The 16866-nt window shown below is 40.6% G+C and overlaps 1 protein-coding gene across 2 annotated transcripts in view; it reads right to left on the bottom strand.

Moving 5' to 3' along the window:
• filip1l (filamin A interacting protein 1-like) overlaps nucleotides 1–16866 on the bottom strand; it is a 69222-nt gene that overhangs the window by 38848 nt on the left and 13508 nt on the right. Inside the window, exons 2-4 of one of the 2 annotated variants that reach the window (XM_020620551.1) lie at nucleotides 6925–7252; nucleotides 6202–6375; nucleotides 5895–6073 (exon numbers count right to left, since the gene is read on the bottom strand). In XM_020620551.1, coding sequence (XP_020476207.1) covers nucleotides 5895–6073; nucleotides 6202–6375; nucleotides 6925–7239 — 668 coding nt within the window. In that variant the 5' untranslated portion in view covers nucleotides 7240–7252. The remainder of the gene's footprint in view (nucleotides 1–5894; nucleotides 6074–6201; nucleotides 6376–6924; nucleotides 7253–16866) is intronic. The other variant, XM_020620553.1, reaches the window with a different exon arrangement.

Here is a 16866-nt window from a genome sequence, read left to right as displayed (position 1 = left end):
TGTATGTCACATGCTTGTTTTGAGGGTGTCGCTGAATGTGTCATATTTGTGCGATTCTTGACTTCAACACAGGGGCACGCAAATATCTGAGTGTTGTCATATACAGTAGTTAGCCCGTGGAAAAGCTTTCTTTCCATAAAAGGAAGTGTTTGACACAGAGCCTCACAGAATCATATTATAGAGGGGTTTACTATCCTGTACTAGCATGTAATAAAAACTATCTAAAATATATCATATTTTCAAATTGCTCAGACAGTTTCTGCATCCTCTCCTCCATCATGTCAAAAGCTTCAACGTGGTTTTGGACAAGACTGTGTAATATGCACCAGGCTGACCCATTTGTGGGAGGAATACAGGTGTGCTTCTCAGTCAGACATACAGGAACAGCTCAGCAATCTTATGTCAGCTGAAGTTGATCAATGAGACAGATTTTTGTTTCCTCATGAGCAGTTTTAAAAGTACTGATAATATCTTAATGATGTGTAGTTGAAGACAGCTCCTGCTTGTATACAGTGGAGTATGTGTATGACAACTTCCTACACATGCTGTCATTTGTACAAATCTGTCTAGCTTGTTTCTAAGGTGAACCTGCAGAGGCAGGAACACTGCTCATTAATAACTAAAAATCCCAGATTGTAATTAAAATTGTGAAAAAAAAAGGCAGTGTTCAGTTTCAAAGAAGAGGGCAGGTCTGGATAAGAATCATCTGAGCGATGATGAGGGCATTGTGAAAGAATGTTCTCAATCTGATCCACATGTGTGATGTCACCACCGCTGCAGTTAAGTCAACCAGATGGCATGAAGAGTTATCGTGTGCCCTGCAAATCATTAAGAGCAGCAAGGTCATGTTTGCAGCGGTGTCATGTTTGCAGCTACTGTGCTGTTTATGTGCTTTAAAAAGCTCAGTAACAGTGATTATCACTTATTGTGCCAGTAAGTTACATCAGCACACTTCTGTTTAATATCATCCATGAGCTGTTTTCCTATCACACAGCTTCGTTTCTGTGGCAAACTCACAACTATTGAACATGAACTGTGCAAGAGTGATGACTAATAAAATAGAGAAAATTACATCTTTTCCATTTGCATGGAAAAGCACATGCATCTTATTAATTTGAACCATGAAATGTTGCTGACAGAGAGTGACATCTGAGTGTTGTATTAAAACAGATCTGAAAAATGGGAACCTATCATTTGAGGATGTTTTAGTCAGTGGTGTGTGTTATGGTAGCCCCCCTCACCAGGAGGGTGAGGGAGGACTGAGGTTGGACTCAAGTGTGCAGACCCAGGTGCTAGGGGGAAAAAACATGACGGTAGGAGGTAAATAAAGAGAACACAAAGTATCAAAAGAACATAACATGGGAACGTACGGTCTGGGGTAGTGTAGCGTATATCTAGTGTGATGGAGTCAAGCCAAAACGCACAGTGTCTGTCAGCGTAGCATTCTATCCGTGGTACTAGGTTATGTATAATGGTAGAGTCAAGCCAAAAGCATTCTACCCCATCTAGGTTGCGCAATACATTGATAATGTTCCGGCAAAGACAGAGCGTCTGCCAGAGGTTTAAATAAGGAGGAAAAGTAATCATCGAGATGCACCCCAGCTGTGTGCATCGACAAACCAGTTGCTAATTACTGGAATGCAACACAGCTGAGGTGCAGAGCCCACAGGATAGAGAGCAGAGGAGAGAAAGACGGAGGAGAGGCAGGGGCCACTGAGCGGCCCTGACAGTGTGTCAGCTTTCACTTTTAATAATTCAGTTTTTGCTTATTGTTTTTGTGCCAAATTAAACTCTGCCACAAAAAGAAACATTACGAAACCCTAACTAAACAACAGCAAGTGATTAGAACCTTTTCCAGTTCTCTTTGTCTGATCCCAGATCAGCTGGATTGGTAAGCATGAGGGTGCTGTGTGCATTTTACTGATGTTGATCGTAAGAGTCTTTGACGTCCAGAGCTCGGATTTCATGCCTCTTGCTGTCATGTGGAGACATCGATATGTCAAGTGATGTAACTTTAAATGGCAAAGATAGGTGGATGAATTGGAGGTTTGACACTTGACTCGTGTTCCCATACTGGGTTGTGTACCTCTCGTGAAAACATTAGCTGAACTCCTCACTCTAACATCAGTCAGTAGGAACCAGAGGATACATTCACTCCCTGCTCTTCTGTTCCTTACAAAAGAACAAAGGCGACTATCAGGCCTGTATGCACTGTACAATATCTGTGAGCTGAAGTCATATTTAAAGTAACATCTGTTGATGGTTAGGATGCCGCTCTCACTCTCACACCCCTGCTGCCCCTGCAGAATGCGGCTAGTGATGAGGTCATCACTCATGCACATCTGGTCGATTGACAATTAATCAGAGGGGGGCCAGGTTTATCCCTAGCACCCTGTCTGGATTTATATGTTGTTTAGAGCTTCCATAGAGTAGGTCAGCTGCAGTCAGAGGCTGTCTGCGATGAAAAAAAAAGTCAAAATTTGAAAAAAAGCAACAGGAGATGAGGAGTTTATGAATGTGCGAGTGTGTTTGCCTTTATAGAAGGGAAAAGGTTTTGACTGTTCCCAAACTTTGCTGTGCATTAGCTTGGGATGTAATCACAACTTGCTGCTTACAATGGCCCAGTAAAAGGAAATGATTACATCCAGCTAAAATGTATCACATAATAAAGGATTAACGCAAGTGAAATTAAAGTCCAGTGCAACGTGATGCCTCATATGGAGCCATGGCAGCTGCTCTGCAAACACTGAGAGCTGTTTCAGCTCTCCACAAAGGAGTGATGACTTTTCCTTTAGAAGTTAACACTTTTTGGGCTTTGGAGTTTTTTCTAGCTCTCTGTAATAACACTTTGGAAGTAGTACAGAACAGAACAGAAGCCACTGAACAAACCCAGGGCTTTGCGCTCGGGCAAAGGACTAAATTGTTATTTACTCAAGGTCCTCTGGGATTCTTAGTTTCCTCCAGCTTGAGGCAGTCTTGATGACTTCAGTAGTCTGTTACATAACAGAAATATATCTTCTCTACTTCTTGTTAAAACTGGATGTTTAACACTACAGGGCACATTGTCAGTTTGACTGATGGATGGTTCTGGTTTATTTCAGCGTGGGTCCAGTTTTGTCATATTACTCATCAGTTCAGAAAACACTTTGATAACTATTAATAAATAGCCATCAAAATGTACAGTACAGCAAAATTGCAATCACACATAGTGACTACTCCTGCTTGGCCAGGAACCCCTGCATGCACATTCCCAGCAAATACAGCAGTACTGTGTAGTATAATTCATAGTTATCCATTTGGTGGCACTGAAAGCAAAACATCCCACTGTCTGTATAAACAGCTTTGGAGGGGAATGAATTACTAAGTAGACACCTCTAAACACACTTTTACCTAATGATTTCATACACACTCACATCTACGGCCATAACAGAGAACTCCACATAAAGAAGGCTGTGTCCAGCCACTGATGACAGATGACCATGGCAGATGTCAAACACCACTGTTACTTACACATGTGCATGCAGTAATACTGAAGTGGATTGTTAAACTCAATACACTGGCATCTTGAACATGCAGTGTGACTGATGCTTCTCAGAGCTGTTTTTTCATATAAAACCTTCTCCTTTTCTCACTTGGTAATTGGCTCAATCCTAGGCTGAGGCCTATTTTTTTATGGCAGGCTGTCCTTCCTGACATGCTCAGTGACAAAGCACACACCCTTGCCAAACTGTCCTCTGGTCCGACTCAAACACTCTCCTACAGCTAAAGTTCAATGATGTAATTGTCCCAGGAAGGTCACAGGACAAAGTCCAGCTGAATTTCCTTTGTGAATTAATTGTCCAGTGTGTGCATGTGTTTTTATGGATGCAAGTTTGTCTGTGTGTGTCATAGGTAAGTTTATGGGGTAGTGTGTTTACCCTCAGTGTGTTTATGTTATTTGATATGGCTGAGGAAGCAGTAAACAGAGCACATGTAGTCTGATGTGTTGCTGCCTTAGGCCTCCAAACCATCTTTCTTGACTGGCATTGTTAAACAGCACTTCCATATAATTCAGCCCAGGTTCATCTCACATTACAGCACTTTATGGATCACAGTTCCACCAGTGGATCAGGTGTTAGCACCTCTGTAACATACGGTAACCTAAAATACTTTTAATGTCAGGAAATCCAGTACACACAGTACAGTGTCTTCAGTGGCTGCATGAAGAGACACAACATGCTTTAGTCTGTTGTCAGGACTTCTAAATGGCTGATGTACTGTTACAGAACTTGATAGCATAAATGTTAGCAGGACATCTGGTGCAAAAATCTACAGCAACACTAGAGGGGTTGCATATTGGGGATGTGCTTCCAGTGACATGCTACTATAGTGTGTTGATGTTTAGCAGGTATAGGACATTCAGAAGCTGGAAGATACCAATTCACTTTATCTTTCCTCACTCCACTTTCATCTAAGATGGTATCTTCCAGCTTCTGACTGACTGAACACACCTGAGCCAGGTAATCAGCAGCAGGTCAGGCAGGGATAGTTGGAAAACAAGCAGGACAGTGGCCCTCGAGGACTGGAATTGGCCACCCCTGTACTAGAGGAATAATCAGGGGATCCCCAAACTCAGGAGGCTTCACTGGCTAGAGATCCCTAGAGTCATTGCTGATACCATGGCTAAAACAATTCTAATAATATATATCTATCTTGGACAGTGTCAGCCATTATTACATAAAAAACTGCATCTTAAGTAATCTAATCATTAAGAACTGCTGCTTATTAACTTCACTGGCTCTAAAATGCAGACAGGAATGTGGTTTTTCACTTGAGTTCACAGTACTACCATTTAGTAGAGCAGTACATGTGAATCGTATGCATTTTTGCTCAAATGTAAATGATTTGTCAACAAAGTCTTGCAACCGCTCTCAGTCAGTGGCTCTCGTTGGACCATCTCTAGAAAAAAAAACTCTTGGTTTGCTCCAGCTTTCTACAGTTGTTCAATAAAAGTGTATAATGAAGTAAAGGATGTGCTCCAGGTCATGGACGAAGCAATAATGGAATTCTTTAGTATTGATTTTCCCCTGTGATCCCGAAGAACACTTTGATTTAATGCTAACACTGGATTATTAAGACATTCATACTTTGGCAGTGCTGAGTGGCTGGAATCAGATGGAGGATTTGAACTCTTTTACTAGCTGGCAGATTTCTTTGAGTAAAGCACTCAAGTCTTAATTTTGGCTTTAGTTTAATACTCTGCTGAATGAAATGTTTTGCTGCCTTTCTTTTACAGCACATCCATTCATCTGTCTTTCACATTATCACTTACTTTTCGTTGATAGAAAAATGTAGAACATTTCATCATAGTTCTTGTTGACAAATGTACATTTTTATTTAGTTTGTCTCATTTTTGCCTTGAAAAATAGGTTGTCTGAATATTTTATGTTGTAGTTTTTGTTGATAAATTTAAAACTGATTGGATTACTTACGCTGCATATTTTCATTTTCTTTTGTGTTGTTTGATTTAAACATTTTATAATTTGACCAACACCTTCTACTGTCGATTCAAATTAATCACATATTGTTACTGTAGGTTCACTTGGAGAGGAAGACAAGGCTTTGAAAAACAGGAATCAAATGCCTCATTGACACTCAACAGGAAGCTTGCATATGCAGTTTGCTTTAATGTAGTGGAAGGGTGTCCAAAATTAGAGTTTAAATCAGATGTCAGAATTGAGAATGTGAGTTTGTTTTATTTACAGCATTCAGAACATATATCACCAAATCTCCCAGAGGATGCCATCAGTGTATCTAGACACTGCAAGGCAGAAGCAACAGATGTGGCAGTCCTGCTTGGTGGAAGACTGGCAGATTTTCTCTACCTGAGCTTTTGCCTTAATCCCCACACTGACCTTTCACGCTCCTGCTCCAGCAGGTTAGTGAACTCATCGCTCTTCTTCATGAATTCTCCGTGGTTTCTCTTTTCATCCTCCAGCTTGTACAGGGTCTGTTTGTACGACTGCTCCACCATCAGCAGCTGCTCCAGCATCCGCCGGTGTGTCTCCCTCTGCTTCTCGACTAAATTATCCAGCTGTGGTGGAAGCACACAGAAAACATCTGTCACATCTGGTCTGCTGTGTTACTTGGTCACAGTTATTGAGGGTATTTTTAACCCTATGTACAGTTTTGTCTTCAATTATGTTTGAGTGTTAGCATTACCTCTGCCATGGGCTTCTCATAAATGTCCTCCTGAAAGACATCGTCCTTGCCCTGTATGGCATCTCTCTGGAGGGCCTGCAGGACTTTCTGTGGTGTGACAAAGCCATATTTGGCCTCCAGTAAGGCCAAGTCAATTTTCTCTGCCTTTAGCACTGTGATCACCTCATCCCTGGCCTGCAGTTAGAGAACAAAGTAGATTTACTTAGATGTACCTACACTGGGTTATAGACAGAACCTAGCTGCATGGACACTGAACAAGTATCAGACTTCTTTACATATCAAAAGTTGCCTTAGAAAGTCACTATATCTGCACTATATCTATATATTAGTGTGCAGTAGTTTTCTCTGCTTCTACAGTTACTGGCGGCTACATGGAAACAATAACTCTACCTCTGCTCTTCTGGGTCTCTGTTTGCTTTTGTCTACTTTGTTTCCTTCAGTAAGCCAGACTTTGTCTTGTTACTATAACACAACAACACTGCCAGGGTTTTCCTGGATCCAGTACTGGAATGACAGGAAGTACCCTCAGCTGTTTGCTGTCCATTAACACAAGCCTTTAGTCCATCTTGAGTGCCCACTTTTCCCTGAGCCACCGTGTCTGACTGTACATCCGATTAGGGTCAGTGCCATGTATGCAGGCCTGTTTGCTGCTGTAATGGCTAAATGTTTCCCAGGGTTAAATCCAAGTTTGCTCTGTCATCTCAGCAGTTTAGATCACTGTACCTGTAGCTCCCCCTCCAGCAAACTTAGTAGAAAGACAAGGTCATCTCGGGAAAGGTCCCTGCCTTTCTCCCTCCGAGCGCCCTTTGCAGCACCACTGGCGCTGCTGGTCCCACCAGCACAGGTGCTGTTCTTGGCTGTCTTGTGATTCCGCTGAATGGTGCCAGTGTCATTCGGCGACTCATGGTGTCGGCTGCGGTGTTGAGCCCTTCCTGAGGGCTCCTCCCGCTCTACAAGTCGCTTGCGTGCATCCGCCTGATGCTGCTGCACAGGCTTGGCCCTGGCTATGTCCTCCAGACTGTTGCTGCGAGATCGCATGTTCCTCTATCTGCTGAATGAATGGAAGGAAGGATAAGAATGTTTATTTTATGTCCTGCTAAGTTACACATGTACATTTCTTGCACCATGTGCCTTGTGTATGTGGGTGTCTTAGGTCTTTGTCTTTTACATCATTTATCTTTTCAAGTCAGAGGCAAAACAACAAACACAATAGATGTGACAAATTGAATCCATGACAATGACTTTGAAGAACTCAAAAGAATGAAACACTATCCGATGCTTTTACACTGTCAATCAATCTGTGATGTTTGTTGTATTCCAGTGGTTACCTAGTGACTGATGAAATATTTTAATTAACATTTTCTGGCCAAGGATTTAGGTACTTGTGTGCATGGATGCAACTTTCAGTCATCTTGCCTTGACTACTTCACTCCCTGATGAGCTTCATATCCAGCACTGCCTTTAAACAAAACCTAGACTTTAATAAATCCCAGGAAATAAGAAAAAATACAAAAACAGTGACCAAAAGATATATGTATAGTATATGACCAATAGCAGTGAACTTTCCTTTCAATGTCCTTGGAAGCTGTGCATGTCCAAATTTGATTTTTGTTTACTTGAAGTCAGACTGTGCCAATATAACCTATTCTGTCATTATAGTGGAAGTAGGTTGTAAACTCAACCTTCATCCTACATCTATTTCCACATTTGTCATCTATGCAGCACAGCAAGATGTCGTCATTGCCTGGCATTGTTATTATTAGTCAATCACGTCATACTACCGGCCTCAAAGTATGATTGTGCCACAGATTATCTGACCATGCCAAGACATTTTTGGACCCTGTACCTTCAGACTTGTCACAAGTAATTACACAAAGCCGCTGACTGTTATTCACGGGTGATGAATCTTCCCACAGTGTAATGTGAAGTTTCTGTCTAAAAAACAGAGGCCAAAATCAGTCTGCCAGAGGATTTAGGCACTGGAGTGCTGTGGTCTTTGTGCCTGTTTTATAGAAGGTGATAGATGGTCTGGTGACTTTGGGCCCAGAGGATGATCCGAAAAAGGTCAGCATAGATGACTTAGTGAGCTATAAATAAAAAGCATCATGGCTACCTTCCATGGTCTCTTTGGAGTATACAGTATGTCTTTGTGACATCTGGTTTATGAATGGGACGCACTGAGTAGGTTAGATCAAACTATGATAAATAGATGAATTTTGTAAGAGGCAAAAGAACTGTAAACACATTTTACCAAGTAATTTATTTTGCTTTCAGCATCATGTTCCACTAAAGTAAATATATACAAATGACAAAGCAGGAGTGAAACAAAAACATGCTCAGACTCATTTTTAAGTGTTTAATGTGAGAGGGAATAATCTGACTATCTGACTCTGTTTTTGTTTTTTTTTCAACAAACTAAGCACCAAAGTTGCTATTCCGGCTAGAGGCGATATTTCACAACAGTGTACTCACTTTTATTTTGTTATGTGTAACTGGGCAACATAAACCAGTGATGTCAGTTTTAACAGTGTACTCCTGAAAGTAAATTGGGCTTTAGTGTGGAGACCAGAGAGGTCCTTTTAACTTCCACATGGAGTACAGTAGATCAGGACTTTTACTTCTGTTTTTACACTGTGGTATTGCTATTTTTTATTTAAGTCAATGATTCCTTTACATCTGCAAGCTAATCCTAGATGATTAAAATATTTCAAAAAAGCTTGAAAAGAAGAGCAAACCTTGAAAAGAATGTATAAAAGTGTCTGTTAATGAAGTCTCCTGAATTACTGAGGTTTTCTTATACACTAAAACCTGCTAGTTTGTGCCTTTTTGCATGTGATTCAAGCTTCTGCTTATTTTCTGTCCATTAAAACAAAGTTAAAATAGTAAAACTGTGTTTTGTAGCATTAGCCCAGGGTTGCCACTGATACGGAATCATAAACCTCACCACTCCAACTGAATTTGCCTGAGATGGCCTAGTTGGAGCTTTGAAACAGTGTGTTCGAGACTCCTGCAGTGTGTGTGTGTGCAGCTCCTCTGTGAGGCCCTCTGACAGTTTTTGAGCAAGAAGGATGGTTGGGTGATTGCATTGTTCACACTCTAGGCAAGGCGCCACATGATTCAGAGCTGAGGTAATTCCCTGCAGTGTAAGACAGTCTCCACATCAACTTACTTAGAGATCTGGGCCACAGGCAGCAGACTGTTCAAATGTGTGTGTTAGCAGGACAGATTGAGGTGATGTACATGCCTTATCTGTACAATATGTAAAGGATACAGTACAACTTGTGAGTTTGTATCCTTACACTGAGCATAATTCAGTTCTTTCTAATAGAAAATGAAAACTAGATCACAATCAGCTCTGGTAAAACTTAGCCATTAGTCATTTCAGCACAGCTGCAATATGTTGAAATTTACAAACCCACACAGCTCACATTGACACATCCATAAAAAGCTTGAGGATACAGACATGTAACACTGCTGTGCTGGGATTCCTACATGTGCCAGTACAGTATCACGTATCTGCAAAACTCTGAGATGGGTTAGAAATATATCATATCATTCATACAAAGGTTCACTGAGGGGACGGGAAAATAGCTTAGTGTTGAAGCTGATGTATCTCCAAATCAGTCCCTTACAGTTGTGGTGGGAGTCGAATAGATGAGTTGGAGATCACTGTTGTAGCTGACTGATGGTCCTGATTTCTGTGAACTGTATTACAGGTTAGTGGAAACCTTGGAAAATTGGAAACACTGAAATGGAAAGCAAAAGTCCAAAAGAGCTGTCCAAAATTGTGCTGATTTGTTTTCATGACTGATGTGAAACTCATTTGTTGAACTGTAGTTACACTGATCAAAACATAGTTTCCTCATTATTCCAGTGTCCAGTCAGGGATTTGCCCTCTGAGATAGGCTAAAAGCTCAAATTACACCCCACAGTGGACCAAAACTTTTAGATTAGAATATGAGCTTCTAATACTGAGCTATCATAAATTTATAGCCATATAAATGTGAGGAAAACAAGACAAACTACATTTTTATCAAGTAGACTTGATTGACCTACTAGAATTTATCATTTCCATTCCTTCCATGACCTGCAGCCTGTTTTTCAGCATCACAAATCAAATCTAAATAAACACAGACTTGGGAATACATGCTGTTTAGACGTGTCCTTAGTCTTTTCTTCACCAGAGAAGACACAAACACTGGCTCTTTTCTCCATGACCATGTTATGTTGCCCGTGTTGTGAGCTTAGAGAAGGTGTGAAGACAAAACATCATCTGACAGGACACCTCCGATAATTCTGTCAGAGATGTGTAGGATATTTTTTTAAAAATCAAATTAAAGCAGGAATATAAAAATCTCTGTGACTAATGGAGGAATGATATTCAAATAAATTCAGCCAAATAGGTGTTTTTACTTGAAAACTTGATGTAAAGACATCAGTATTTCAAATGAAGTCACAGTATTACCTCATTGTCATGTTTGTACCTGAGCTCCTAATGCAATAATAGTACATCATGATATCATCTGCTGAAGTATTCATTGACAACAGTGTCATGAATGAATGGGAGTGACATGTATGAAACTGCCCAGAGATGATTTAATTGTGCTTTGTCCTCTTTTATGAGTGAGGATTAGTGCCAGAATGTGATATTATGATTAGCAGGTGCTCACATCTTGTGCAACAGACTTGGCTGCTTAGTATGGTGTTTGTAATAAAGACAGTACACTGAAAAGAATCATTCAAGCACAACCACGATTCTACACAGAGGGAGAAATAATGAATGTATTCTTTTGATTCAATGGTCTCTATGACTACATGGATTTATAAATGCATGAATAACGTGTGCACACAGCAACTTTTCTAGAGGATCAGGGGTGTAGCAAGTGGAACACAGCCAAAGCAACACTTGTTTTTCAACCAGAAAAGGAGTCTGCAGAGATGTTCATGAATCTGTGAGACTCCTCTTAGGTTCAACACTGCTTTCAACTATATGCTAGCATGCGCACACAGTGGCAGTACGAACATGCTCATTTTGAGCAAGTATGTTATGTTTACAATGTTAAATGTCTTTGTGCTAGCATGTTAACGTTTGCTAATTAGCAGGGGTGGATCTAGAAAATTCTGGATGGGGTGGCTCGACGGGGGCACAGACTCAGAGAGGGGTGACATATTTGAAAAACATGGGAAAAGTAAATGAAACCCCTAGTTATATGAAATAATAAACCACACATTATTAAGAATTCACTTGTTTATTTTGTGTAAAAATGAGAACAATACTGCTTTTTTTTTTAAGATAACTTTGGCTGCCTCCTCACCAAATCCTGACTGGGGACATTTTGACCAAAGTTTATTTGAAATAGTTTCACCAATATCAGTTATAAAGCACCAGAAGAATGTTAATCAAGGCAACAGTTTGTCATTGTTTTTCATTTTTCATTCATTCATAGCAAGCATCACATTTTGAATGTGCCCAGCGCTGCCCCCTGCATCTGCCCATTATTAACAGAGAGCAGCTGAAGCTGGAGTTTAACTTGGAGCCTTCCCCAGTGGCAAAGTGCAACTAAAGTATCAGGCCAAAATCAGTTTTCTCTCCTAGACCCGCATTATAAAGATCACATCTGTAAAACCTTTGATAGGACACCTGAAAATACAAACTAGACCAATGATCACTCACACTATGATGCTTTATATGATCATTTTGATGATGCAGGTCTTCTGTTTGAAAAAAATGCTCAGAACCTAGACAAGTGGTTTTTATGTTACATCACCCCAGTGTAAACTCTAAGGGCCATGCAGGAACGTACAGGAAAGGCTAGAGAGAGAGGAACTAACATGCAGTGGGCCACACAATGTGGAACTAAACTTGGCAGATGACAAACTTGGTTGGCTTTAGTTATGGCTGTTTTCTTTCACATGAATGGGTGCCATCTTAGAGTCCAGTATCCATTTCTCATAAAGCATCTGGGGTAGGTGATGAAATATTTCACCCTGGACCATCCCTATAGCCACACTGCTAGCATAGATGAGAAGTGGCAATATTAATAAAAACAGCTTGACCATTCATAAATGCTTTTTTCATTTTTTCCTCCTTCCCTGAGGCCCTTCTCTTACCTTCTGCTCTCATTAAGCAGTGAGGACAATGTGCGGAGCCAACAGCCAAGTGGTTACTGGAAACAGTTGGCAGTTGCAGTATGTCTAGCTGGGACCACCAAGGTTTCTGCAACTAGCTACCAGGTCAAAAGGCTCATTGATTCAGAGTTTTTACACAGTGAACTCATCAAACCAGCCAGTCACTAACTCATAAACCCTCATAACGTCTGCCTGTAATGACCATCGAGTGTTTTTATCACGCATCTGAGCACTTAAAAAAAAAGCAATTAAGCTTATTATTTTGGGGTTTTATGATTTTGGATTTTTTCCTATGGTTTTTTTGCCTATGGTGTAGGTAGCCCCACAATTTAACAGTATACATTTAAGTATGCTCTCACCAAAATGTCAGTAACCTTTACATTGTGCACTTCTTGTCTTGGAAAGAGAAGGCTTTATAGCGATGACTTCACTTTTCATGTGAGCTGGAAGTAAAGCAGAGAGAAGTCAAGAGGGTGAAAGTTCAAAGGTGAGGAGGCAGGTGTGCTACAACAACCCAACCCACACTCATATACACTGTGCATGGAAATACACATGAAAACAGCAGGCCTGTGTGAGCAGCTGGCACAGGAGTAGAAATGCACAGAACATATGCATGCATGCACACACCCACCCTCTGCTGCACAGGCACTCACAGATTGCAAATTAAATTCCTGCAGTCCGACATCAAGAAAAAGGGGAAAGAGGGGAGGGAATGATGGAGGAACAGCAGCAGGTCTGCAGTTCAGAATCGTTTACAGTAAGTTTAAGTAGGGACACATTTGACTTGGCATACAAATGCTTGAGATTCTGTTACATCATCAACCTTTTCGTAGTGGATAAATTCTGAACAAAGCAAGTCTTTGTAGTTCACAGTTTGATATGATAGCTTTTCATTTAGTAGGATGGTCACTTGTAGGAAAGCAGCCAGATTGTTTTGTTTTTTTTCCAGCAGCAGTTATGTGCATGTGTATATGTAAGGCCATTGAGTGAAAGTGCAAAAGAAAAAAATAAAAGCCAGGGAAATTCAGTGTTGGTGATGATTAAACTACAAACTATAAAGTCAAAGGAGGTCAGCCCCGAGGTCCAGAATCACTGCTCAGTGGGAAGTTCAGATTTATTTGGCAGGACCGAGTGAAAACATCTAAGAATATAATAAAAATGAGTATGATATAAAATATAAAAAGACTTCACATCATGCATATTTTAACGATTACATTCTATAGAGTTAAGATAGTAACCTTCAGAAGACATGAATCTCATCTGGATTTGCTGATGGACATACTGAAGGGTTTCAATAATACCCAAAGGTGTGAATTGTAAAATATAAAGTTTTAGTGCTTACTTGCGTTGGTCACTTTAAAGAGTAATTAAACTGTGTTAAATGCATCTGTAACATTTACAGTATCCAAAGAATGACTGTCAGAGGGTGTCATGCTTTGCTGGAGGGGTTTCCATTGTCAAGCTAAAAAACAAACAACAACCAAAAAAAGAGTGAAATGTTTAGAAACAGTGCGGCAGGGTGCCACAGCAACATATAGCAATCAACATTCAGGCCCTGAGATTGGATGAGGAGCCATAAAACTGTCAGAGATGTTTCCTGCATGTATTAGCCCTGCTAGACTGTAAAGCAACAAAAGAACTGGTCTGGGAATTGTTGTGCAGGCTGCAGTTTGGCTACAGGCAGACAAACAGATGTTTCAGTGCACATGTAGGCACACTTATTTAAAGCTGTAGGATATATGCCAGTGACTTCAGCTACAGGGCTGAGAGCTGCTAAAATGGCTCTCCAGTGCTAAATGATGTAATACCAGGAAATCTCAGACTGGCCAGAAACAGTCAGTATGGCACATTTTCTCTGTTAGCATGTCAGGGGTCATATTCAGTAACACTGTGCATTTCCAGATCTTAAGATACGGAATAATCTCACCACCTTGTTAGGGCCAATCTTCCAGCTGAAAATGGAGCAATGAAAGAAAATATCATCATCTTTTGAAGGCAGAAAGCACTGGATATACTCATTAATGCAAGCAGGTGTGTCATGCATTTCATGGAGCGTATCTGTGATTTGTTCTCAGTTGCCAATGAAAATGTACTGATACTTATACACGCCGGGCATCTGGTTTTCACCAGGGGGCACCGTCTTGCCGTTACAGTGTGAATCTCCCAAACTGTAAGTCAGCAAAGGTTTCTTTGTACAAATCTTGATAAAACAAGAAATGCGATGCGGCAGCAATAAAGAGAAAGGAGCTTGTACTTTGACTGAAACTATTTAACTTGTTGCATTTAATATTTGGTAAATATCATAATTTGTGTACTTAATTTATTTAGAGCCCTTTTAGACATGTTGGAAGGCATATAAAAGGCTCTGCTTAGAATTTTAAAAAAGTTTAATTACCATGATAACAATTCATAAAGTTTCATCTACTACCTCATGAACAAATCCAGAATCTCTGGATATGCAAATACTTTTCTTTAATACTACACAAAATTGTCTCTTGCTTTTATTTGAATCATGAGTTTATGGATCAAGAGTGTCATATAGAGTTGAGACAATTAGTCAGACAGCTTAGAGAAAATTTCTAAAAATGTAAAAACATATGTCACTGCAGCTTTGTAATTGTTAGAATATGTTGCTGTTTTTCGTCTTAAATGAGAATAAACTGGATCTCTGCACTAGTAAAGATGGCACCTTAGACTGTGAGGCTATTTTATAGAACAAACATTTAATTGAAAAAGTAACTGGAGCATTAACTGATATCAGTTGCAGCCCAACATTTAGCAAAGCTCTCTAGTAATACTTAGTTACACAGCACTGACACTGTTAAAGAAAAACAATGAAACTGATGCATGTACAGTAAAGACTAATCTCTCACTAATCCCTAATCTCAGATGAACCTCAGGACAAAATTTTAACCTTTGGGAGAAGAAAAAGAAACACCGAAGCTCTCTGAGCCAAAACCAGTGCATTTGTTTATAATCTCTTTGCTCATCCAGGTAACATAAGGCTATTTGTAATGTGAAAGGTCAATGTAGGTGATCTGTCTAGGAAAAGGGAAGACAGTGCACACATGGGGACTTGTGTTTCCTCTGCTGGGTTTACATTTAAAGCAGTCTGGGAGGAGAGCCAGCTTGGATGTTATGCTATGAAAGGTGGCCAAGCAATCAAGCGCTTAGTCTTACCTACTGTACTGAAGGTGTAACTGCACACTCTGGATGTTTCTCTGCTTTTGCCTTTCTCAGAATGTCATGGCTGACTCCACATGGTTGTTTTACAGTGGGTCTGTATGTGTAATAGGTTTAGGTCACCGTATATTGGAGATTTTTCTGTGTGTGTTTCTTTGTGCCAAGATTTTCCCATGTAACAAGGTCAGACTGGTGAAAGCTAAAGAGACAGTTGCACAGAAGCTCAGCAACCTTTCAACCAGAACTGAGCCCAAATGAGTTTTTAATGAGGCCAGTTATGTTGCTTTGATTCAAGCATTCATGCAACAGAACACGGCATTCATGAAGTGAACCTGCTGTTGCTTTTTACAGCCACAAAACTCGACTATGTTTAGACCTGTGCACTCCCGTGTCAGCTCCAATATGTGTTCTAAACCCGCCCGATACAGTATATTTAATATCCTGTATTGGCTTTCATGTCTTGGCAGGCGCTCCATGCTCAGTGTCATCAGACTGTAAATGTGTCTGATTTGGAACAGGTGATTATAAGAAAGAGAAGCCTGAGGATTGATGAGATTCAAGTCAGCCAGGAGCTGCTTGGCATTAATATCATCACCCACTGCATGTCAGACAGAACAAACCAAAAGTGAAGGGTCATCCCGTTCAGATGTAGGCTGCCTGGTGTGTCTCAGACACTGGCATGACTTGGCAAGGCTAGACAGTGTACTTTAGAGCTGCACTATTCAACAATGGAGACTATATGTAATCTGAAAAATCTTACAGTGACACCAGGGTGTTTGGCATTCAGGGTGGACGGCAAAGTAAGAATTTCATTGTGCAGGGAAACACGTTTCCATGTTGTGTATATAATGATAAACTCTTTGAATCTTGACCCTGCAGGTTCCCTCAGCTATTATCCACACAGTCTGGAGAAGTCTAATATGCTATTATAAAAATCATTATCGCCAACATTATCCCTAATTAGTCCCAGTTATTTCTTTCACAATTTTAAAAATCTGACCCTCTGTTCCTGCTGTTCCTCTGTGCCCACTATGACCGAGCAGCTCTAGACAGATCCGAAAGTGTGAATAGCTGGAATGTCCCTGGGAATAAAGACGAATAACCTATAAGCCCCCTGACACCACAATCCTCTGCTTTATTCTACAGATAAAGTAACACAGATAAACACGTGCATGAGTGAGAGTAATGTAATGCACAAAAATGCCTTTTTCAACAGATGGTGTCATTGAAACTCACGATGCCATCCATCCATCCATCCATTTTCCTCCGCTTATCCGGGACCGGGTCGCGGGGGCAGCAGTCTAAGCAAAGATGCCCAGACTTCCCTCTCCCTAGTCACTTCCTCCAGCTCCT

The sequence above is a fragment of the Monopterus albus genome, unplaced genomic scaffold (assembly GCF_001952655.1).
Source record: "Monopterus albus unplaced genomic scaffold, M_albus_1.0 scaffold240.1, whole genome shotgun sequence".
Taxonomy (NCBI): domain Eukaryota; kingdom Metazoa; phylum Chordata; class Actinopteri; order Synbranchiformes; family Synbranchidae; genus Monopterus; species Monopterus albus.
Note: the sequence above shows the minus strand (reverse complement) of the source record. Positions and strands in the feature narration are given on the sequence as shown.